Genomic DNA, 24,114 nt, shown 5'->3' on the forward strand with positions numbered 1-24,114 from the left:
TGTCTTATTTCCCACTGGGAGTGGACATGGTTGGACGTTAGACATAATGGTGGAGAGATGGTTTTCCTACTGGCATTTCTGTTTTGGATTCAGGATCGAGATAAGTAGAAACCCAACATGAGTAGCAGTAGCACTTGATGGAGGTGGGAGCTGAGCCAACGTAGGCATTCTCCCGCTCAGCCCCCACTCTCATCGCCCGACCCCATGCACGCCCTTCCCGCGAGCTGGGGGGACGTGGGAAAGAGCTGTGTGTGGTCCCTGGGGAGGGAGGCAAGATGAGAATCTGTGGCAGCTCCAGGTGGCTGTGAAATGTGTCCAAAATAACTGACTAAAAATTAACTCTTAAGAATACAGCTGTTTTTTGTGTTTTTTTTTACCCCAAACTATGGGTAAACTATAAGCAGTGAATTTGGCCATTAAAACGAGCTTTTAAAACATTCATTTAGGGCCGACTTTGGCTCAGGTCATGATCTTGCAGTTCATGGGTTCAAGCCCTGCATCATCAGGCTCTGTGCTGAGAGCTCAGAGCCTGGAGCCTGCTTCGGATTCTGTGTCTCCCTCTCTCTGCCCCTCCCTGCTCATGCTCTTGTAAGGAGGCAGGTCTGAACCAAACTGACTCTAATCATTAGACAATAGAAGGGCACACGCTGCGTTGCCCAAGGCAGGAGGTACCACCCTCGTAACACCCAATCAGGAAAGGCTGGCTAACACCCTTAACATTTCTAAGGGCAGGCCTAGAGATAGAAGTCACGCCCTACGTGAGGGTCCTGGGTCCACTCTGTAATTGGTTAACACTCTAAATGTTGTGATTGGCTCCCACCAAACGTATCAATGAATGGTTAAACCTGCTGTCAGTGGTATGTATAGTAATGATTGGATCACTATACCTGTGTCACCATTTCCTGTAACTCCCCCTTCCCAAAAAAGCCCCTACCCCGCCATGTTCGGGGCTCTCAGTATGGATTCACTGCGCTGGTAAAGTCTGTGAGCCCGAGTTTGGGCCCGGTGAGCTTAAAGCCCTTTGCTTTTGCATGCATGACTAGGTCTCCCTGGTGGTCTCTGGTTTTTGGGGATGATAAAGAAATCTTGGGCATAACACTCTGTCTCTCTTTGTCTCAAAAATAAAACATTAAAAAAAAATTTTTTAAGAGGGGAGAGACCTGACCGGATTTGCATTTGTGAAAAGCTCACCCAGGCAGCAGACAGGGTGGGTAACTGTGAGGTAGGAGGAGGTGGGGGGGGGCGGGGTGTAGGCCTGAGATGTCGCTGCTGTGGGGACTGAGAATACCGGGAATACTTTGCAGCGGAAACCTTGTTAATTGGTTGGGTGCTAATGGAGAAAGGGGTTTGGACAGGACTCCCAGGTTTAAGGCATAAGCACTTGGACAGAAGGTGATGGCCTTTGCTGAGGAGCACTGGACGAGGGGCTGGTCCTCATGGAAGTGGGGAGACTAGGAGGGTGAGTTCAGTTCAGTTTGGGATTTATTGATTTTGAGATTCCCATGGGTCGTTCAAATGGAGATGTGGGATGAGCTCTTAGTATTTCATTTATAAAAACATAGAAAAGTCACAGGTAACCTTCAAAACACTACTTGAAATCACAGTGTTTGGCACTGGCTGTCGAAACTGGGCTGTTACAGAAGCGGTAGCGCACTTCAGGAAACCTCAGTGGACCAATTGGATCATCTGTAAAACTAAGAAGTACCGCAATCACATTATTTGGAGGCCCAGGAAGCAAATTCAGGCTGGGAGGCAGTGACGCCCCTTCACCAGGCGGCGGGCTCCCCGAAGGCAGAGCCTTCTTGCGTTTGCTCCACCAGCTAGCTGTGAGCTCAGCTCAGCCCCAAGAAGGTGCACATTAAACATATGGGCTAGATGTGGAACGAATGGGGACGTGTTTAAACAAGAAAGAAGACAATTTGGATGTGGTTATCATTAGCCTTTTCAAATTTCCTTTTTCTCAAAGTTAATATGTAAATAAAGGTTTTAAGACCTTTTGGTGACCACAGCTTTCCTCCTGCATGGACTTAACTTCCATGCTGTGTTTAGTGCCTGTGCTGTTGTGAGCACCAGACACTGACCAGACTTACAGACTTCTGACCCTGGCTCCGCCCCTTTCTCCCACCGGGACCTTGAGCAATTTATCTGAGCTCGCTCTGTTTCCTTTTTTTGTTTAAGTTACTCATTTATTTTGAGATCTCAAGAGAGAAAGCATGCACACACAAGTGGGGGAGGGGCAGAGAGCGAGAATCCCCAGCAGGCTCCGTATCACCAGTGAGGACCCCACTATGGAGCTGGAACTCATGAACCTCGAGATGGTGACCTGAGCCGAAGTCAGCCTGCGGGGGGCTTGAACCACCAGGATCCGGGTAGCCCAGCGGGGGAAACCCAGGTGCCGTGCAGCCCACTCCAGTCCGGTCACTTCACTCTGCTCTGGGCCGCAGACCAGCACACGCCCGTCCCTCCCCAAGCAGTGCCTGGCTCGCACCAGCCTGGCTCAGGGCATCCCCGCCAGGGAGTGCTCAGGGTGGGCTCACAGCACAGTGCGATCCGGATCCCGTCGTAGAGGATAGCTCAGACCTGCTTCCCACCTGCTTCCCACCCCCCAGACCCCACCGATGAGAGCTCTGAAGCTCAGGCCTTCCCCTCCTGGGTGGGCACCTCAAGGGGAGGAAGAAGGGCTGGCCAGGAGGTGGCCCTTCCTTGGCAGCATGAGCTTCTGTGAGTGCGTCAGGCACCGTAGGACGTGGGTGACAGTTTCAGCCTCCTGGCCTGCCCGAAGGCCCTGGGGACCCAGGCTGGAAGCTGGAAGCTTCTTTGCGTTCCTGCCCCAAGTGCTGAGTTCAGGTTCATAAGGAAGGAAGGGGAGTTGGAGATCAGGGGTGGTGAATTCAGATGTGGAGATACTCAAGTTTAGAGCCTCAAGGGGAAAACCCTTGGGAAACACCCAAAGCTCAGAAGGAAGGAGAGAAAGAGGAAGAGAGCTACCAACAAAGACACAGGAAGTTGTCTGAGAAGGGGAAGTGGCCTGGGGGCCAGCATTGCACCAGCTCCTCAGAGCCTGTGTCCACAATCCTCTGCTGAACAGTACTTTTATAAAATAGTAAAATACAATACAAAGGAATTGCCAGAGAAATGAAATGAAAAAGACAACAATATTCAAGCCTCAGCTGTCCTTTAAAAATTCGTTCTGTCAAATTTAAAAAATTCTAAACACAGGGGCACCTGGCTGGCTCTGGAGTGTGCGACTTTTGATCTTGGGTTCAAGCCCCATGTTGGATATAGAAATTACATTTAAAGCATAAAGAAAAATTAAATTAAAAAAAAGAGTTTTAAATGCCTATTCTCAATGATTGTACCTGTGTCATTGGCACACCAGCCCTGGCCCACGGATCGTGCTTTGAGCACCGCAGCCTTATGCTGTGGAAACCAAGAGGTGACACGTAAAGAAAGTCTCCAGAAAGTGACTAGGTTTTACCAGAAACTCACTAGTGACCTTTAGGGAGCAGCTTCACAAAAGGGATGCAGACAGAGGCCAGGCTGAGGAGATGAAGGAAAGCCGGCGAGTTCCTGTGAACCTGCAGACGGCCTCAGCACCTCCCTCCTCCACTGACCTCCAGCCTCCACCAGTTTAAAACCAATGGCAAGGAGGGTGAGAAACCGCAGGACAAGGGTCCTTGCTTCCACTGAAAGTGTTTCTAGAGGAAACTCGTGCGTGTTTAAAGAGGGAAAGGAGCTGGTGGAGAGAGATTTAAAATGTAGGAAATCCCTGGGGCACCTGGGTGGCTCAGCTGGTTAAGCACTGGACTTCGGCTCAGGTCATGATGTTGCGGTTTGTGAGTTCAAGCCCCCGGTCGGGCTCTGTGCCGACAGCTCTGATCCCGGAGCCTGCTTTGGGATTCTGCGTCTCCCTCTCTCACTGCCCCACGCCAGCTCATACTGTCTCTGTCTCTCTCAAAAATAAATGAAACACAAAAACATTTTTTAATGGAATAAAATAAATATAAGATAAAATAATGAAATGAAATGAAATGTGGAAATGCCCAAAGCTTGGAAAGCAGACACATGGCATCTGCCTGGCTCTGCTGTCCCCTTGCTCAGCACTCACTGCCCTGTCCCTGCCTCCAGCCTTGCCGAACATCTGTGTGCCTTTCCTACAAATGGCCAAGTTCTCTGCTGCCGCAGGACCTGCACAGGCACCCTTTCCTCTTCTTGGACCACTCTTCCCCCACAACTGACGCCTCTATTTGTGTCCTTCAGGTCTCCCCTTAATGAGTGACTTTGGCAGCAAGGCCTCCCCGATGCATCCGCAGCCAAGGCCCAGTCCTTCTTGATAGCATCGCTGTGGCACCCCGTTCTTTTCCGTCACTGAGCTCAACACAGCTTACTATTCCATGGATTTGGGTGTGCTCTGGTTGAGCGCCTGTCTTCCTCCCTGGAATGTCAGCTCTCTGAGGCAGGGACCCTGATTCTTTTAGTCACACCTTATTTATTGAACCCTGAGCACAGTGCCTGTCACACAGTTCGTGTTCAACATAAAACATTTGCTACATAAATAATTACAGCGCCACACAGTAATAGTAATAGCTGACACTTGTCGCGTGTTTGTTAGGCGCTAAGGACTTTACATTCTCTTTTCTGTTCTTTGGGCAATCCTATGAGATACTTACTGTTTTTCAAGTCAGGACGAAGAGTTTCAGCCCAGTGAAGTGGTTCATCACAGGTTAAAGGGCTTGTGAACCAGGGATCTGGGACCTGTGTGCAGACCCACCAGAGGGCACCTTCCCCAGGGGCAGGGAGCGATGGGAAGCATGGCGGAAGAAGGGAAGACCGGATGCCCTTCTCGGTAACCAGCAGGACACTGTGCTGGAGACGAGTGTGCAGAGCGAGGGGCCGTGACTCCCGGGCCATGGGACGCTTGCGACCATCCTCTACTAGGAGGAGTGACAGGCCAGGACCAAGTCAAGGCCAGCTGGGGGGTGCATCCTCATGAGTGCGGGTGAACAAAATTCCATTCAGCACGAGTTCCTCATAAGTCCGCTGCCCTCCAGGGCCTGAGTGGGCAGGCTGTCCGGTCCAACTGGGGGGAAGTTGTGTGTTACTTCAGAGAGGGATAGGGAGAGAGGAGGAAAAAGGGGGAGGTGGAATGAACCGGTGGGGTGGCTGATGTCTTGTATGTTCCACAGCATGGTCCTGACCTTCCAAATGTTCAGTAAGCTACAGATGTCATAGAAACTCAAGGTGAGCGACTGTGCTTGTTGGGGGTGGGGGCTGCACTTCGCATTAGGTCAACACCAGCAGGACAGGGACAGCCCCTGTGGACGTAGGGCTGGGATGGGGATGACAGCCATTTATGTATTGTCCTTACTGACGTTCTTACCGCATTTGCACAGATCTTTGCAGGGGTGGGTGGGAAGGAGATGGGGTGTCTCAGCTGGCCTCCAGGTTTCATTCTGATAATAATCACTGAATGAGAGAAGTGAGGGGGTGCCCAGGCCTCTGGTCCACTCTGACTGGCTGTCACTGCTCCTTTCTGATTATTAATGTATGCTCTGTAAACACTGCAGAATATTTAAAAAGTCAGAAGAGTAGAAGTGAAAAGAAGTCATGAGCCGTTCCTCAGCCTTGTATATTTCACTTCCTTCCTTTCTTCTTCTTTTCTATGTGTATGTTTGCTTACAAAGTCGGGGTTGTATTTTATGTGTACTTTACTCCCTTCACTCAGTGTAACAGCATAAACATTCCTTCAGATAAAAGCCACACCTCTTATTTAAGGATTTTCATACTGTCTTAAGAGAAACGGAGTTGACTTCAGTAATAGAAATTTTTGCAGGAAGAACATTTGGTGGCATGTAATCTCTGGACCAGCCTAATTGATTTGCATTCTTGTTTTTTGTGTTTTCTTCCATCTTGTACAAACCAGAAAGTCCTATGAGTTTGAAGACTTACTGCAATCCTCCTGTGAGAACAGCAGGGCGGACTGGTATGCACAGACCAAGTTGGGGCTCACACGCACTTTATCGGAGGAGAACGTCTACGAAGACATTCTAGGTAAGAGGCCCCAATGCCTGTGTGGGTCCGAGTCTGTGTGGCAAGGGGAGAGGAAACGGGGCTGGCTCCCTTAAAACTACACACACACGCACACACACACACACACACACACAGAGTCTCCAAGAAATACATGTACTCAGTTGAACAAGAGAGCAGGTAGGGTTGTGGGAGAGTGACCCACGGACAGACATGTGAGAGAAAACGGGGCCGGAAGGAGAGAGGAAGGGCCAGTGCTGAATGGCCGGGGAGGTGGCATGATGCAGTGGGAGACATTAGAGATCTGTGGTTGGATCTCGACTCTGCTCCTCATTAGTGGTGTCCCAGTGAGCGGGGGCTTCACTTCTCTGAACACAGCTCTCTCATCTGTATAATAAAAATGGTGACAATTAGCTTGTAGGGCTGAGCATTGGAGAAAATGGAGTGGAAAGTCTCTGGTTTGTAACAGATGCTCAGTAAATTGTAGGGATCACAGAATGAAGGGAACCTAAGGCCACCAGGCTCTTCCTGAATCTGTAGGAGTGTGACAGTGACAGGCATCAAAATTCAGACCAAAATGAATGTTTACTGCTTTTTTAATATATTTTTTAGTGTTTATTTATTTATGGGAGAGAGAGAAAGAGAGAGAGGCAGGCAGAGAGAGGGAGACACAGAATCTGAAGCAGGCTCTGGACTCTGAGCTGTCAGCACAGAGCCCCATGTGGGGCTTGAACTCACAAACTGCGAGATCATGACCTGAGCTGGTCTGATGCTTAACCGACTGAGCCACCCAGGCGCCCCGTGTTTACTGTTTTTAAAAGTAGCTTTGGCCATAGTTCTTTTAAATTCTAAAGTGGAGCTCAGATTCACCAAATGTGTTTGCATTTATTTATTTTTGTAATGTTTATTTTTCATTTTGGATTTAATTTGCTAATTAAAAAAATTTTTTTTTAATTTACACCCAAGTTAGTTAGCATATAGTGCAATAATGATTTCAGGAGTAGAATCCAGTGATTCACCCTCTACACATAAAATACCCAGTGCTCATCCCAACAATGTTTATTTATTTTTGAGAGAGAGAGTGTGTGTGCTAGCAAGGAAGGGGCAGAGCGAGAGGGGGACAGAGGATCCGAAGCAGACTCTTCACTGACCGCAGTGAGCCAAATGTGGGGCTTGAACTCCCAAGCCCTGAGATCATGACCTGAGCCAAAGTCGGGCGCCTAGCCAACTGAGCCATCCAGGAACCCCTGTTTGTGAGTTAGAAGATGAAATAAGTAACTTAGTGAGTTAAGTAGTCTTTAGGGACTATCACAATTTTCATTGAAGTGTGAGCTCAGCCCACCATCTGCATATTGGGGTCAAGGGTGAGAGTGGGGGAAGAAAGGAGATGGTAAGAGGGAGAAACCCATACATGGCCACATGCAAGGGACAGGGAGGGCAGAGCCATCTACATCCGTGCGTGTAATCATCAATACCAGAAAAAACTCCACGGTAGAGGAAACGGAAGTCTTGCGGAAGAACGGATATTTAGCAGAGTAAACTGTTGAATGACAGCGTCCAAGTTGAGATGGGTTGCTGCCAGAGCAGTAGGCATCCCAGGTCTGAAGCGGATACGAGATCGGGGCTTCTCCCAGCAGTGTGCACCTGCCAGGGAAGTTTTCGGTTACAGAGAACAGAAGACCCCGGTGAAATAACAAGGGAGTTTGGTGGTTCGTGGGACCAGAACTGGCCTGTTCTCCCGTTTCCTCTTCTCACCCCTTTAAAGTAGACTCTACACCCAGTGTGGGCTCAAACTCATAATCCTGAGCTCAAGAGCTGCCTGTTCTGCTGACTGAGCCAGCCAGGTGCCCCTTTGCCCTTGTTATCAGCCGGGCCGGCTCCGTTCTCAGCGGGGTTCCCGTGGTCTTCACGATGGCAGCCGTCAGCTCCCTGGACTCCGTACCTTCCAGTTGGGAAGGAGAGCCTGTGTTCAGCCCCCAACAAAAACCCTGAGGTTCACTCTGAAAGACCGGTTTAGGTCCCTTGCTCACCTTCACAGCCCAGGAATGCCATCCACTGATTTGCATAAGCTTGGGATGTGAGCCCTTCCCCGAACTGGACACTGAGACAGGCACTGGGATACTCACATGGGCTAAAGCTCTGAACCTGGAATGGAGCTAACTCCATGCATCTAAGAATGGGAGCGCGGGGAGTCACCCCAGCAAAAACCAGGGTCCAAGAGGAAGGGGGTGAATGGATAGCAAGACATCAGACACCCCTACAAGGAGAGGCGAGACCCTGGGTGGCTATGTGATAAGGAAAACTTCCTTAATGTTCCTAGTTCCTGACGTGTTGCCTTTGACCACAGATCCACCAATGAAGGAAAACCCTTATGAGGACGTTGAGTTACATGGTCGCTGCCTGGGGAAGAAGTGTGTCTTGAACTTTCCTGGTTCTCCCACTTCTTCCATTCCTGACACACCCTCCAAGGTAGGAGCCCCCCGGGAAGCGGTGCGGGGAGGGGGGTCCCCAGTACCCCCAGCACGATGGCCTTGAGCAGCCTCGAGTTGTGGGTTCCACGGGAATGCCAGGCCACCCTCACCTCTGGGTTCCTGGATTTGCTTATCAGCCGCCTGCCTGCTCTTCTGTCTCTAGTTCTCCTGGAACCTCTCTCTCAACCCAGCACCCTAAAATAGCATTTTAGTTTCTGGGTCAGAACCAGCCCCAAACTGGGGAGGTAAGATAGCACATCCGTATTATACAACTGTAAGGAAGAATGGCCTGACCTAAAACAGAGTCTAAATTATAAGACTGAAAGTTCTGGTGCAGAAACAGTACCTTTATAGCAAGCCACCCTCCATGCGGTTTTAAATAGAAAAATATACATACACACAAACTCATACATGTTTGTGTATGTAGACGCATATCTCTGTAGGGAACCTAGGAGGAAGTGGGTACGTCTGTGGAGTTGTCTGGGTGTGATTACCTGGAGGGCAAGGTAGAAAATAGATATTTTTTTATAGCGTATTGTTTTGAATCTTTTGAAATTTTGTACTAGGTACAAATAGATAACTATACTCCTGTGAATGATAATTTAACTCATTGCCTACAGGATTGAATTCATATTCCTTAGCTTGGCATTAAATAATCCTTCATAATTGATCCCTGGGCATCCATTACTCCCTAATTTCCTCCGCTAACTACATACAAAAGCTCCCGTCCAGCAAAAGCATACATATTGCCCCTCTGATACTCTAGGCCCAGAATGACCTTTTCTCTAAAGGACCAGAGGGTAAATATAGGATCTCTTTGTTATAACTACTCAGTGCAGCATTGTAGTGCAAAGCGGCTGTAGACAATATGCAAAGAGATGAATGTGCTATATATCAATAAAACTTTATTATGGACACCAAATTTTAATTTTACGTAATTTTCATGTCATGAAATATTACTTATTTTCCAACCATTTAAAAAATGTAAAAACTATTCTTAGCTCATGGCCTATGGCCCACAGGCAATATTGCCCGTCCTGTGCTAGGTCATTTCTACATCTGCCCTTGACTTTTGCCTGTCTGTCCCCATCCTTTAAAACCAGATCATAAATTTTTTAAAAAGGGGTGGGGGGAGCGCCTGGGTGGCTCCGTCGGTTAAGCATCGGACTTCGGCTCAGGTCATGATCTCATGCTCCATGGGTTCAGGCCCTGCATCGGGCTCTGTGCTGACCGTTCAGAACCTGGAACCTGTTTCGGATTCTGGGTCTCCCTTGCTCTCTGTCCCTTACCCACTCACGTTCTCTCTCTCTCTCTCCCTCTCTCAAAACTAAATAAACATTAAAAATAAATAAATAATAAAACCCAGAGCAATCATGCTTCCTTCAAAAGTTTCTAGGCCATTTCAGCTACTGGAACTTCTTCCAATCTTACTCATTGGGCTAAAGGTTCATTTTACATCACATTGTGTACACTGGATTATGATATCTCTTACTATAAAGAGTTAAAATCTGATTTAGGTCACATAATGTATCTTAAAAACATCTCCCCAGCTGGATTATGAATTCCTGAAGTTCCTCAGTATTCTTTCTTTGTGTCCCCCATACGTGGTTGTTCTACCATGTGTAATTTGAAGAAATTAAGTCAAAGAAGGCCAAATCTAGGCCCGAGGTGTCCATTTCAGTCCCATTGCAGGATCTATTTCCAGCCTAAGAAAAGAAGCCGTCTTCCCCTCTGGGCTCCGTGGAAGAACCGCATTTGCTGGCAGGTGGGGGGTCTGCACACGAGGCGTGCCTTCTGTGCACAATGGTCACACGGGATCTCTGCCACCAGTCTTCCCGAAGAGAGCTGAAGGTAGCCTCCACCAGCCTCCACCGTGAGGGTGATCTGGCCTAACCAAACCAATGACTGTGATTCTGGCCGAAGCCAGCTAACTGCTCTTTTTCGCCTCCTATGGAGAGTGTTGTCGTGACTAACCCAGCACAAGAGATCATTAGCCGAGTGTTCCTGCTTGCCTTTGAAATGGGTCTTCGACATTTAGGAGAGCCTTCATTTCCCATAGTGGAAAAGTCTGACTTAAAAGAAGGCGCTCTCACAACCCCGTCTGCCCTTCCGCGCCCCACCTGGCTCTCCCCTGCCCTCCTCTTCACGCAGGGAATGCACTGCCTGCCCCTTAGGAGCAATGAACAGCATCTGTCCCAAGCAGCTCTGCAGTTAGAGCCAGCGCTCCTCCCTGATGCCAGGAAATAAGGACTTAACAGCCCTCTTCTTCCCCTTCCTGCCAGCCAGAGAAAACCTAGGTCCTCTGTCCCCAGAACAGCTGAACACAGTAGGCGACCACCTCCACAGGAACTCGGAGCGCATCCCGCAGAAGGAGTCTCCAGGTGCCCGGTGGACCTGTCTGGTTGCTGCGGGCCGCTGCCGGCTGCTGTCAGCCTTTGCAAGTCATCAGCGGGACTCTGTGCCCACGGTCATTCCTCCGCTCTCCCACATCTGGGTATACGGTGTGTGCCCATTCTGGGGGACAGTTGCAGACTTCCCCACTTCCTCCGTTTCAGCTCATCAAATATCCATGGAGCATCTGCCACATCTGGGCTGCATCTGGGACCTTAGAAGTTGCGGAAGCAGTCCCTTTGTGGCGACCTCCTCCGTCAGCCTCAGAGAGATCCTGTGACAGCCTCTGGGATTCTCGTTTAGTGAGATCGTGCCTAGACCTAGCAAAGGGTAAGGGTCAGATGGACAGACAGAAAGGAGCAGATGTGCAGCCGAGGGCAGATGCTAATGCTTACGAACACACGCTGCAAGCTCCTGAGCAGGGGCCATTTGCTCTTCTTGCCGTGTGCTACCTCCACTCCCACACCGAGAATAGCACAGCAAATGGAGTCGGAACTAATTTTGATAACAAAGGAAATCTAGGCTAACAGGAGACATTCTTTTCTGTGTGTTGACACTTAAGACATAAGGGAAAAGTGTCACTAAGTAGCATTCTCTGCTTGCCTGGAGAGCCCACCCACACCGTCTTCCACACCAGAAAATCCTGTATTACTGAGCCGTGGCTACAGAGAGGCATATCGGGTCAAGTGTGCAAGTTCTAGAGTCTGACTGTCCATTCAAACCTTGCTGGACTATTTGTAGCTGAGTGACTTTGGGCAAATGATCTCATCCACACGGGTCAGTTTTGTCACTGATAAAATAGGAATGATAACAGTACTCATAAGTCATAAGACTCTTAGGGGCCTTATGAAGAGTAATCAGATTAATACCTGTAAACTTAGGCTACTCCCTGTCACGTACTACATTTGGTAAATATATAGAATTACGCTTTTCAGTATATGTTTTTTTTTAAGATTTTTTTAATGTTTTTCATTTTAATTTATTTTTGAGAGACAGAGAGAGACAGCGTGAGCAGGGGAGGGTCAGAGAGAGAGGGAGATACAGAATCTGAAGCAGGCTCCAGGCTCTGGGCTAGCTGTCAGCACAGAGCCCGACGCAGGACTCGAACCCACGACCCGTGAGGTCATGACCTGAGCCGAAGCCAGACGCTTAACCGACTGAGCCACCCAGGCACCCCTCAGCATGTGTTTTTAAAAAAAGAAAACCTTATTTCCTAAAAACAGAACATTCTCATCACACAAAAAAGGGGAGGAGGAGGGACGGGGCTCCTGTGTGGCTCCATCACTTGAGTACCCGGCTCATAGCTCATGAGTTGAAGCCTCAATGCCAGGCCCTGTGCTGACAGCTCAGAGTCTGCGTCTCCCTCCTTCTCTACTCTCCCCATCATGCTCGCGCTCTCTCTCTCTCTTTCTTGAAAATAAATAAGCACTAAAACAAATTAAGGAAAAAAATATTTTGAGAGAGAGAGAGGATGCAAGTGAGCAAGGGGCAGAGAGAGAGAGAATATCCCAGGAGGGGCAGATGGGCAGATGGGGGGGAGGGCAGGAGAGAGAGAGAAGCAGAACTCACCTGAAGCGGGGCTTGAACTCATGAGATCATAGCCTGAACCGAAGTCATATGCTTAATGACTGAGCTATCCAGAAGCCCCAAAATTTTCTTAAATACTGAAAAGTGTAATGAAGAATATAAAACTCATCCATAATTGGGAAATTTTATTTTTCCATAATAGATTGTTAGCACGTGTGTGTGTACATAAAAAGATTTGGGATGAGGTATATATACTGCTGCTGGTCTTGTATGTTTATCCTGTTTTTATTGCCTGCAGGGCATTCCATCGCTTAAATGTAACATCATCACTTTATATATCGTGTCCCAATTGTTGGCGCGTGCGTGTTCATTCCCCTGTGCCTTCTGCGTGTGTGTGTGGGTAAGGAAGTGTCTGTGCACTCGTGGAAATCCGCGTACCTGAGGGCATATACAAGCTCATGTGTATGTTTGTGAGAATGACATCCGAGTCCTTAGAGGAGGCCTCTGGCAAAGAGGCCAGGAATGAGGATGAGACAGGTTAGGAAGAGATGGGACATTTCAGATTTCATATTTCAGTCTTCTGACGTCACTGTCCCCGGAGGCAGTAAGACAGGGACAAGAGCGCACAGGAGGGAGTGAAGCCACCAGCCACCATTCGCAGACAAGAAGGGTGAATGAACCCTGGCTGGAGTCCAGGTCACTCCTTTCAGGAGGCGTGTGGTCTCCTCACCGCCCCTCCTCCCCACCAGGAAGTCTCCTGGCCGGAGCTCATCACACTCGGTCCCCCGAAATAACTCATGAGGTTTCCACAGAGAGTTCCTGTCTGCTTTTCTTTTCTTTTTTTTAATGTCTTTAAAAAAATTTTTTTTGATGTTTTATTTATTTTTGATACAGAAGAGACAGAGCATGAGAGGGGGAGGGTCAGAGAGAGAGGGAGACACAGAATCTGAAACAGGCTCCAGGCTCTGAGCCAGCTGTCAGCACAGAGCCCGACGCGGGGCTCGAACCCACGAACGTGAGATCTGACCTGAGCTGAAGTCAGAGGCTTAACCGACTGAGCCATCCAGGCGCCCCTAATGTCTTTTATTTGTTTTTGAGAGAGAGAGAGAGAGATGCGTGAGCAGGGAAGGGTCAGAGAGAGAGGGAGACACAGAATCTGAAGACAGGCTCCGGGTTCTGAGCTAGCTGTCAGCACAGAGCCCAATGCAGGGCTCGAACCCACTAATCGCGAGATCATGACCTGAGCTGAAGCCAGACACTTAACCGACTGAGCCACCCAGGTGCCCCTACACTCTGCTTTCCATGCTTAACAATAGATATACGGGGCACCTGGGTGGCTCAGTCAGTTAAGCGTCCGACTTCAGCTCAGGTCATGATCTCAAGGTTCATGGGTTCGAGCCCCACATCGGGCTCTGTGCTGACAGCTCAGAGCCTGGAGCCTGTTTCGGATTCTGTGTCTCCTTCTCTCTGCCCCTCCCCTGCTCGTATTCTGTCTCTGTTTCTCTCTCAAAAATAACTAAAACATTAAAAGAAAAAAACAATATACCTCTGAGGGAACCTTCCATAGGAGTACATTAAGATCTTTCTTACACCTGCATTGTACTCCACTCTGTAGATGCACCAAAACTTATTAGACCAGCTTCTGCTGACGGACATTTGTGTTGTGTCCGATATTTGGTGCTTACAAGCCACCTCACAGTGTACAGGGGAGTTTGCACAGCGTGGCCTGCCTGCACAATATCACTGTGCAAGTGTGAGGATGTGGGCGGGGCCCATTCCTGGAGGCGGGACTGCTGAGTGAAGGCACACGTGCATTCGTAACTCTGTGGATGCTGTTCCATCTCAGCCTTCCATGGAATTGTACTGATCTCTAGTCCCACCGAGGGTGTACGAAAGTGTGAAAGGGACCCACCAGTAACTCCAGAGGGTTGGCAAATTTATCTTCGCTAATCTTAGAGGGGAGAATGTCTCTTTGATGGAGTTTTCATTTTCTTTTCTCTTTTAAAAACATTTTTTTAAATGTTTTATATATTTTTGAGAGAGAGAGAGAGAGACAGCGTGAGCAGGGGAGAGTCAGACAGAGGGGGAGACACAGAATCCAAAGACAGGCTCCAAGCTCTGAGCTAGCTGTCAGCACAGAGCCCGACGCGGGGGCTCGAACCCACGAACTGTGACATTATGACCTGAGCCGAAGCCGGACGCTCACCCGACTGAGCCACCCAGGTGCCCCTAATTTTCTTTTCTCTTATGAATGAAGCTAAGAATCGTTTTCCATATCTAAGCATCGTCTTTCTTTATTTTATAAATTTTCCATTCCTTTTTTTTTTTTTTTTTGCCTGCTGTCTTTCCATTAATCTGTTGTATGTATTTCAAAAAGAAGTTCTAGAGGGAGTTAATTTTAACTGACTGAGCCACCCAGGCACCCCCAGGAGGAGTTAATTTTAAATCAGTATGAGATGGCAGAGGGAGGTGAGACAGCATGGAGCAGGGCCTGTGGAGCCCACAGACCCGCGACCCAACGCCGGAGTTAACTACATCTCTTCCGCAACCTTCCTAATGCATACTTAAAAATTTGCCGTGTATAAAAAAGAAAAAGAAGTTCTACAAGTTGCAGGGTTTTTGATTGGGGGGGGGGGGGCTTTTCTTTTTTTTTTTTTTACCTTGTTTGTCTTTGACCTTAAAGTGGCTCATTTTTGAGATAAGACCCTGAGGCTTAGGAAGTGAAGCTCCTTGTATAGGAAGTCCTGAGCCTACCAAGGTCAGGGTCAAAGGCAGGCTTAGGTCTTCTGACTCCCAGTACAGTGGGGGTTGGTTAGCTGAGCTCTTGCTTTGTACAGAGAAGGGATGGGGTCGGGAATTCCTGCTCGGCTAAACAGAGTGGGTCGGATGTGCATCCTCTGTCATCTTTATGCGGACAGACTCAGCCGACCCTGGGAGCAGAGGCCAGCTCTCCCTCCCGATCTCGTGGTCCGTACCACCGGCACCCCCAGCCCCCTCCCTGTGGCCCCTTTGTATTTATTTGCTCTCCTTTTCTCCTTTCCCCTCCCAGCAGTCATTGTCCAAACCTGCTTTTTTCCGGCAAAATTCAGAGAGGAGGAACTTCAAACTTCTGGACACTAGGAAGCTGAGTCGGGATGGATATGGGTCCCCTTCCAAAATCAGCCCCCCCTCCACCCCCAGCAGCCCCGATGACACTTTCTTTAACCTTGGAGATCCGCAGAATGGCAGGAAGAAGAGAAAGATACCCAAGGTAAGGCTTTGCAACAAGCTCCGTGTGCCGTTAGGTGCCCTTTCCTGCAGAGGAAGCCTGCGGAGGGATCTGGCCCTGGGCTCCCTCCTGCCGGCTTCACCGCGGGCCAGGCAGCAAGCTGGGCCTCTGTCACAATAACTACTGTGGTCCTGTAGCATTTCTCTTAGCCCTTCCTGTCCCTGCCTTAGCTGGGCTTGGGACCCCAGACCGCGGTTCCCATGCCCCTCCTCAGGAGGCCTCAAAACGCAGAGCTCCATCCATCAGGCGCTGACCCAGACTTTGGTCAATGGCAGCTGCAGAGGGGGCGCCGCGTGAAGCCCGTGCTCTGGGGCAGCACTCGTCAAAATACATCTTTCCTGGCTCTTCCTTTTCTTAGAGAGAGAGAGAGAGAGAGAGCGAGAGAGAGAGAGAGAGAGAGAGAGAGCACAAGAGCAGGGGAGAGGCAGAGGGAGATAATCCCAAGTAGGCTCCACGCCCAGCGTGAGCCCAGTGCTGGGTTCAGTCTCACGATGGTGAGATCATGACCTGAGCCGAAATCAGGAGTCGGACACTTAGCTGACTGAGCCACCCAGGCACCCCTTTGCTGGCCTTTTTCAACCCAAAAGGTAAAACATCAAAGGATGTACATCCTAATGCGGCTGCTACTGCTGAAATTCCCATTCCTCAGCCCTGCGGTGCTGTTGCCTCCTCACCGGCCACTCGGGTGCCAGCTTGCTACGGGAGCTTTTAAAGCCCGAGCTCTTCATTGCAGAGTGCGCCGATGGGATTTAGAAGTGTGAAGCCCATAATATCGTGTAGAACTTTGTGGGGAGCGTTTTGGGGGATCGAAGGAAGAGGGAGAAGATTGTCTATAGGTTTCATCAGATTTCTCAAAATGATGCATTGACCTGAAAGTCATGGGCCATCTACAAGCTGGTTCCTCCTGACAGTTCAGTTCATCGGTGGTTCGAGCCACGGTTTCTCCCCCCCCACACCCGTTCCCAGCGTTCTCGTTCAAGTGACGTTAAGTCGCCTTGGCAGTCAGAGTGCCTTGAGAAAAGACTATAACCGCAGCCTGGTCAGAGGGGGGGTTGTAGGTAGAACAGGGGAGAAGACATCTTGCCATCTTGATAGACGGCAACAGAGGGGCAGCGTGGAGCCAAGCCTCCCCTGCTTCTGCTCTCCTCGTTGGGCCTCGTCCTGCCCGGGCTGCGGTGCAGGTTGCATACCGAGTATGCAACGTTTGCTGAACGAGCTTCACTACCACAGGGCCCCGGGGACACAGCCCCTGCCTGCCCCAGTCACTGGCCTGCGCTGTCGTGATAGCTGCTCCAGGGCCCCCACAGTGTGGCATCTGCAGCCGCTCCGTCACTCCCCTTCCGCTTGTCCCGGCGCTGTTCACAGGCCTCTGAAATGTCAACGTCCTACTGTTCGTGGCACAATTAAAAGTGACTGTTAGCGTCTGTGCTGCCAGCTTCACCAGTGTTTTAGCAAACGAATTAGCTGGTGGGTTAAAAGAACTTTCACACAACCCTAAGTTCAAGTACGTGATGTCTTAACAAGCATTTAACCTCTGTCTTCTACCCTGTGCTTTTCCTGGTCATTCCCTGCTAGATGCTGTTTTAATATGTTTTGTTTAATTATTTAATTATTTAAAAGTTTTTTTTTTATTTTGAGAGAGAGAGAGAGAGAGAGCACAAGAGGGGGAGAGGGAGAAAGTGAGAATCCTAAGCAGGCCCCATGCTCAGCCTGGAGCCCTCTGTGGGGCTCAATCCCATGACCCTGGGACCAAGACTGAGCTGAAATCAAGAGTTGACTGAGCCACCCAGGTGACCCCTGTTTAAATATATTTTTAATTTTTTAATGTTTATTTTGAGAGAGAGAAAGAGAGAGTGCATGCACCTGCACTTAAATGGGGGAAAGGCAGAGAGAGAGGGAGAGAGAGAATCCCAAGCAGGCTCCACCCTCAGTGTGGAGTCCACCTCTGGGCTCGATCCCACGACTCTGGGATCATGACCTGAGCCAAAATCAAGAGTCGGACATTCAACCAACTGAGCCACCTGGACACTCTGAAGATACTTGTTTTTTAATTAATGATTTCACCATTTAGTATTCCAAGGCTATAGGAAAAACAGTCATGACCTGAGCCAAAATCAAGACTCAGACACTTAACTGACTGAGCCACCTAGGTCTCCCCCCCATTTTAATATTTTTAAAAGTTTTTTAAAATTGTTTTAAATGTTTATTTTCGAGATGAGAGAGAGAGCATGCACAAAGAAGGGTCGAGGAGGGGGCCACAGAATCTGAGCGGGCTCCAGGCCCTGAGCTGTCAGCACAGAGCCCGATGCAGGGCTGGAACCCAGGAACCGTGAGATCATGACCTGAGCTGAAGTCAGATGCTTAACTGACTGAGCCACCAAGGCGCCCCGAATATTTTTAACAGGTTTTCTGAGACTGGGGGGTAGAGAATGAGTGTGCGCATCTTACGGAGGTAGAGAGGTGGCGGGAAGGGCCGGGCCAGCGCTGCCTCTGTGTATGTGGTTGATTTGCAGATGCGGCACTTTGCCCCGTGTCGCGTCATTTCCCACAGTGAAGGCGGGTCACTGGCACGTACAGAGCGCGCAGGCATTCAGCCAGACAGGCCTTCGGCAGGTGTGACCAACCCGAGGGAGAAATCAGTGCATCCTGTCACCGTGACAACAACCACTACAAAATCATGTTAAAACTTTAATCATAAAGAGGAAGTGCATTTTATTTATTTTTTCATGTAATATAATTTATTGTCAAATTGGCTTCCATACAACACCTAGTGCTCCTCCCAACAAGCTCCCTCCTCCATGCCCATCACCTACTTTCCCCTCCCCCCACCCTCATCAACCCTCAGTTTGTTTGCTGTATTTAAGAGTCTTTTATGGTTTGCCTCCCTCCTTCTCTGTTTGTAACATTTTTTCCCTTCCCCTCCCCCATGGTCTTCTGTTAAGTTTCTCATGTTCCACATATGAGTGAAAACATATGGTATCTGTCTTTCTTTGACTGATTTATACCCTCCAGTTCCATCCACGTTGCTACAAATGGCCAGATTTCATTCTTTCTCATTGCCATGTAATACTCCATTGTATATATAAACCACATCTTCTTGATCCACTCATCAGGTGATGGACATTTAGGCTCTTTCCATGATTTGGCTATTGTTGACAGTGCTGCTATGAACAGTGGGGTACATGTGCCCCTATGCACTAACACTTCTGTATCCCTTGGATAGATCCCCAGCAGTGCTATTGCTGGGTCATAGGGGAGTTCTGTTGTTAATTTTTTGAGGAACCTCCACACTGTTTCCCAGAGTGGCTGCACCAGTTTGCAAAGGAGCATTTTAAAAGGAAACAAATAAGCACTTACCGTGTGGTAGAAGTCTCCTGATCCGCAGCTTTGTCACTTGCTAGTCAGTCTTCACCCACACTTATCCCCACCCTTGAGTGCTAGATTTCTTTCTTTTTTATTATTTTTTTTAACTTCTCATAATCTTTCAAAAAAATTGTTAATTGAGAGACAGAATACAACTTGGGGGGGTGGGCGGGGCAGAGGGGGAGAGACAGAGAGACAGAGAGACAGAGAGAGACAGACTCTAAAGCAGGCTTCACGCTCAGCACAGGGCTCATGGCAGGGCTCGATCCCACAACCCTGGGATCACGACCTGAGCCAAAATCAAGCATCAGAGACGCTCAACCAACTGAGCCACCTAGAAGCCCCATGTTTAAAAATGCTCTGAATCCTGGGGTGCCCAGGTGGCTCAGTCAGGCATCTGACTTCAGCTCAGGTTATGATCTCACAGGTCGTGAGTTTGAGCCCCCTGCTGGGCTCTCTGCACACAGCTGAGAGCCCAGAGCCTGCTCCCCATTCTGTGTCTCCCTCTCTCTCTGCCCCTTCTCCACTCTGCTCTGTCTCTCAAAAATGAATAAACGTTAAAAAAATTTTTTTTAACTCAAATAAGCTTATGGTTAAAAATATCTTTTTCAACTCAGAAATGTTTCTGAAAGGCCAGTACTTGTAGTACAGAACACTTTTAAGACAACAAAACTTATCTCCTACGAAAGTACTATGATGTGAAAGCATGTTTAAACTTGTTCTCCCCGGAGAAAATTTTTTAAATGAACAGGAACAAAGATTTACTGACCAAAGGATATATGGGTTCCACTTATTCCATGACCTGATTTCAAGCGAGAAAAGCCTTCTCTGGCACATTGTTTATACCACTCGCATAGCACTTGTGAATCGTCTGTGTGATAGTCAGGAATGCGTCTTGTTCCCTGTGATTGGCCCGCACTCTCCCTGAGAACGGACGCCGTGTCCCCAGTGTCCTTCTGTCCCTCCCAGCACGCAGCAAAACCTTTGTACATCAGAGATGCCTGAGTACCAGGCGCTGTGCCAGGCACTGTGCCCCACACAGGTATTGTCCCAGCAGCAAAGGTGACAAAAATCCCTGCCTGCATGGAGCTTACATTCTGGCTTCACTGTATTTTAATAACACAGTGGAAGGATGCTAACTGTACTCAGCTGTCTTCTTTCTAGTTAATTTTGGATATTGGGTGGGGAGGAGGTTGAAGGGGTTTAAACCCCCCCAACACACAGTTTGACCTAGTAACTCATTTGTTTATTCATATATTTTTTAACTGTAGTAAATATATATAACCGGAAACTTGTCATTTTAACCATTTTTAAGTATTCGGTTCTGTAGCATTAAGTCCGTTCACGCCGGGGCACCTGGGTGGCTCAGTCAGTTAGGCGTCTGACTTCAGCTCAGCTCATGATCTTGTGGTGTGTGAGTTCAAGCTCTGGGTCGGGTTCTTTGCTGACAGCTCAGAGACTGGGGCCTGCTTCAGATTCTGTGTCTCCCTCTCTCTGTCTGCCCCTCCCCCCTGCATGCTCTGTCTCCCTCTCTCTCTCAAAAATAAACATTAAAAAAATAGTACATTTACCCCGTGATACAACCATCACCACCACCCATCTACAGAACTTTCCATCTCGTCAAATGGAAACTCTGCACCCGTGAAACACTAACCCTATTCCACCCTCCCCCCCCAAGCCCCTGGCAACCTCTATGCTGCTTTCTGTCTCTGTGAATTTACCTTTTCTAGGTGCCTTACATAAGTGGAAGCATACATATTGATCCTTTTGTGACTGACTTATTTCACTTAGTGTAACATCCTTGTTGCATTTACATTGGAGCATGTGCCCAAACTCCCTTCCTTTTGAAGACCGAATAATATTCCATTGTACGTACCACATTTCATTTATCTATTCATTCTTTAATCGACATTTGGATGTTTTCATTTCCTGGATACTGTGAATAATGCTAGCATCTCATTCATGCATTGTCTATTCCACAGGAAATGGGGCTAGCGTTCATGTTTCAGTGGTTAGAACATGCAGGAAAAGAAGACAGTGCTGTTTCATGGGTATGAGCTCTCAAGGAAATGGCTGCTTCATAAGAACAAATATAAAGAAGCCACACTGCAGGGATTTGGTGGTGAAGGCAGAGACCTCGTTCAGGTTCAAGGCAAAGCCAGGACAGGGTTAGGAACGAGGAATTCACCAAGAGAGCTGTCAAGGCCAGGGCTGAGCCACCTCTCGGGACCCAGAGTGCGCAGGTGTCCAAGGATATGACGGGGCAGCGTCGTCACAGTCTGCAGAGCTGAGGGGTGGGGGCCCAGGCCCTAGCACTCGGTCTTGCAGAGAAGAGCTGGTGAGCTCCTCCGGGCACTGGGACAGGGCAGAGATGGGGACTGGCAACAGCTAACCCACTGCGCCCGCCTGCATGCGCGTCACCCACTTCACCATAGCACATCCTCTCTCCAGTTCTTCCAGTTCAAGAAAAGAATATAAAACTTTCCAAGGCAGCTTACAAGCACAGCTCCCCTTTAACATTGCCACCTGGGGAGTACCTAGCTGGCTCAGTCAGCGGTGCATGTGGCTCTTGATCCCAGGGTCATAGGTTCAAGCCCCAGGTTGGGTGTAGAGGTTACTAAGGGAAATAAATAAGCTTAAAAAAAAAACAAATAAAATCAACAGTTGGCTTGCCGAGACTACACATGGGTAGACTTCCCTTCCTCGCAGTGAAGTGGAGCCCGGGAGGCTTCCGCTGGTGAAACCTGCAGGTGCGGTAGAGCCTGCCGGGCCGTGACCCAGACCTTCAGTAGCCGGGTGGGTCTGCTAGCATCAGCCTGGAAAAGGTGCTGCTAAGCAGTGGTGCCTGGCGAGCGGGAAGAGACGTGGTGGAAAGCCTCCCCAGCGCGGCCGCACGCTCCTCTGCCGGGAGGGCGGCGCGCTCGGTGCGTGGCACGGCCAGGCAGCCTCCAGCTGGACTCAAAATCCGCTGTAATCCCTGCCCACTCGCCGCCCATGGCTGCTCAGCCCGTCTTTGGCGTGTTTCCCACAAAAGGAGCCCTGCCTGGGAGGCTTTTTATTTTCGCTGTCTCTTCTCTTTTCTTGTCTCCCCTGCCCGGGGTGGGGGTCGGGGGCGCTAAGCCTGCTCCCAAATCACAGTGACATTGCAGCATCGAAGGGGGAGGGGCTGTCGCACAATTAGCCAATGAAATTGCCTCCCTGTGTCTCAGCTGGAGGCCTTAGTATATTTAGACCTCCCCCGTTCATCCGTCAGGGAAGCCGGCAGCCTCCTTTACTGTCCTCGACAGCCCCGACAGCCCCGGTCCTGTCTGGTAGAAAGGAGTAATTGGAAGATGCAGTGGGACAGTGGGGAACGGCCCCGCCCTCCTCCTTTCCTGGGCCTTCCCTCCCCCTGGAAGAGAATGAGAGGAAGCTCCTAACACTGGCTTTTCTTCTCCTGGCGTCTGGCAGTTGGTATTGCGAATCAATGCCATTTATGAAGCCCGGAGAGGAAAGAAACGTGTGAAGAGGCTGTCCCAGTCAACCGAGAGCAACTCAGGAAAAGGTATGACCGCCCCCACTGCCGTCCCTCACCCCCCAACAATCCGAAAACAGGTTCTTCCTGAAAGAGGCTTCCTGTTGTCCACAGTTGGCTCGCCAAAGATGAGCACGTCAGCCCTTTGTCAAAATCTCCTGTTGTCCGTGAGACAGCAAAGACCCAGGAAAGAGCACTCAGCCTGGTGGCCTGTCCTGTGGTCCTCTGTCCATCTGTCAAGTCGGCCTTGTGCCACACGCTCCGAGCTCACCACGAGCTCACCACGAGCAGTTCTCTTTGCTGAGCACACGTCCAGGGAGCCAGCCTCTTTTGCTGGATTGGTTGATATAGGTACAAGCTAAACTAGAGCCACGTTCACTTGGAAATACATTTGGTTGGACAAAGGCATAGTTTGTCCATGACATTTAACTTGAAAAAAAGGTAATAGCTCCTCTGGAGTAGAAATCTTGGATTTGCATGACTACATGCAAAAAAAGTTGCCTGTGTTAGAAAACAAACTCACACTTGCAATTCTCTTCTATTGCTGTTTTTTGTTTGTTTGTTGTTTGTTCTTCTGTCCAGTGACGGACGAGAACAGTGAGTCTGACAGTGACACCGAGGAGAAGCTGAAAGGTGAGAAGAGCAGGTGCTGTGCTGGTGGCCATGGCACTTCCTGCTTAATGTGAGGGACAGGAGAGGGTGTCCTCGCACGAGCTGGTTGGGTATGGCGTGAATGTGAGGGGACAGGGGACCCACAGGGCTGCTCAGCAGCCAATCAGTCCCGGGTGTGACCAGAACGGACCTGTTTAGTTCCTGGGCCTGTGGCGCCCACGATCCAGGGTGGGTACCACTGCGGCGGCCCCCTTCCCCTGTCTTTTTGTTAGAGGTGTTTTCATTGCTGGCCTGGGACTCCAGACACCTGGGCCTTGTCCCACTCCCATGAAAATTCCTGTAAGATCAGGAGGAAATCACTGAAGATCTCAGGGCCTCTGGGGCTCATCTGTCACATGAAGTCACTGAAATAATTGGTCTCTGTAGATCTAGATTCAGGGAACTCAGTGTAGGCTTTAGTGAGTTTCCCACAGTTCCTCACACCCAGGGCAGGAGGCATGGGGGGAAGCCAAAGAAAGCCATAGCCCAGGGCTGTGAGGGAGGTGATGGGGACCCGTCTGCTTGGCGTCCCTGCATCATCCACCTCTCACTCCCGCTGCTCCCGGTCCCGTCTAGGGAACGAAGCAAGTCCATTTCCATCACACAGAATGATGGCAGGAGGGACGTGGGGTAGGAACCCCTGACTTAGTCACCTCTCTGCCCACCGTGTCGTGTGACACAGATGTTTCCAGAGTTCCACTCCAAAAGCCCCGTGGTCTGGATTTTGTCACATCCCACAGACTGAAAGAAGAAGGAAAGAAGTGAGGAGAGGAGTCTGTGTCCCCCACCCCATCTGACAGAGGGGTGCAAAGCCAAGTCCACGCGGCAAACCCCTGGCTGAGCAGAGCTCTGGGCTCTAGGCTTCGGCACCCCCGTGAGCCCAGCCGCCTATCCGGCGGGTC

General features: G+C 49.6%; 1 protein-coding gene across 6 annotated transcripts in view; it reads left to right on the top strand.

Moving 5' to 3' along the window:
• DENND2A (DENN domain containing 2A) overlaps positions 1-24,114 on the top strand; it is a 105,852-nt gene that overhangs the window by 41,415 nt on the left and 40,323 nt on the right. For 4 of the 6 annotated variants that reach the window (XM_029922620.1, XM_029922614.1, XM_029922613.1 and 1 more), the window contains 5 exons: positions 5,924-6,051; positions 8,375-8,496; positions 15,466-15,666; positions 22,498-22,591; positions 23,144-23,194. In XM_029922620.1, coding sequence (XP_029778480.1) covers positions 5,924-6,051; positions 8,375-8,496; positions 15,466-15,666; positions 22,498-22,591; positions 23,144-23,194 — 596 coding nt within the window. The remainder of the gene's footprint in view (positions 1-5,923; positions 6,052-8,374; positions 8,497-15,465; positions 15,667-22,497; positions 22,592-23,143; positions 23,195-24,114) is intronic. The other 2 variants (XM_029922612.1, XM_029922624.1) reach the window with 2 other exon arrangements.

This window comes from Suricata suricatta, chromosome 2 (genome assembly GCF_006229205.1).
Source record: "Suricata suricatta isolate VVHF042 chromosome 2, meerkat_22Aug2017_6uvM2_HiC, whole genome shotgun sequence".
Lineage (NCBI taxonomy): Eukaryota > Metazoa > Chordata > Mammalia > Carnivora > Herpestidae > Suricata > Suricata suricatta.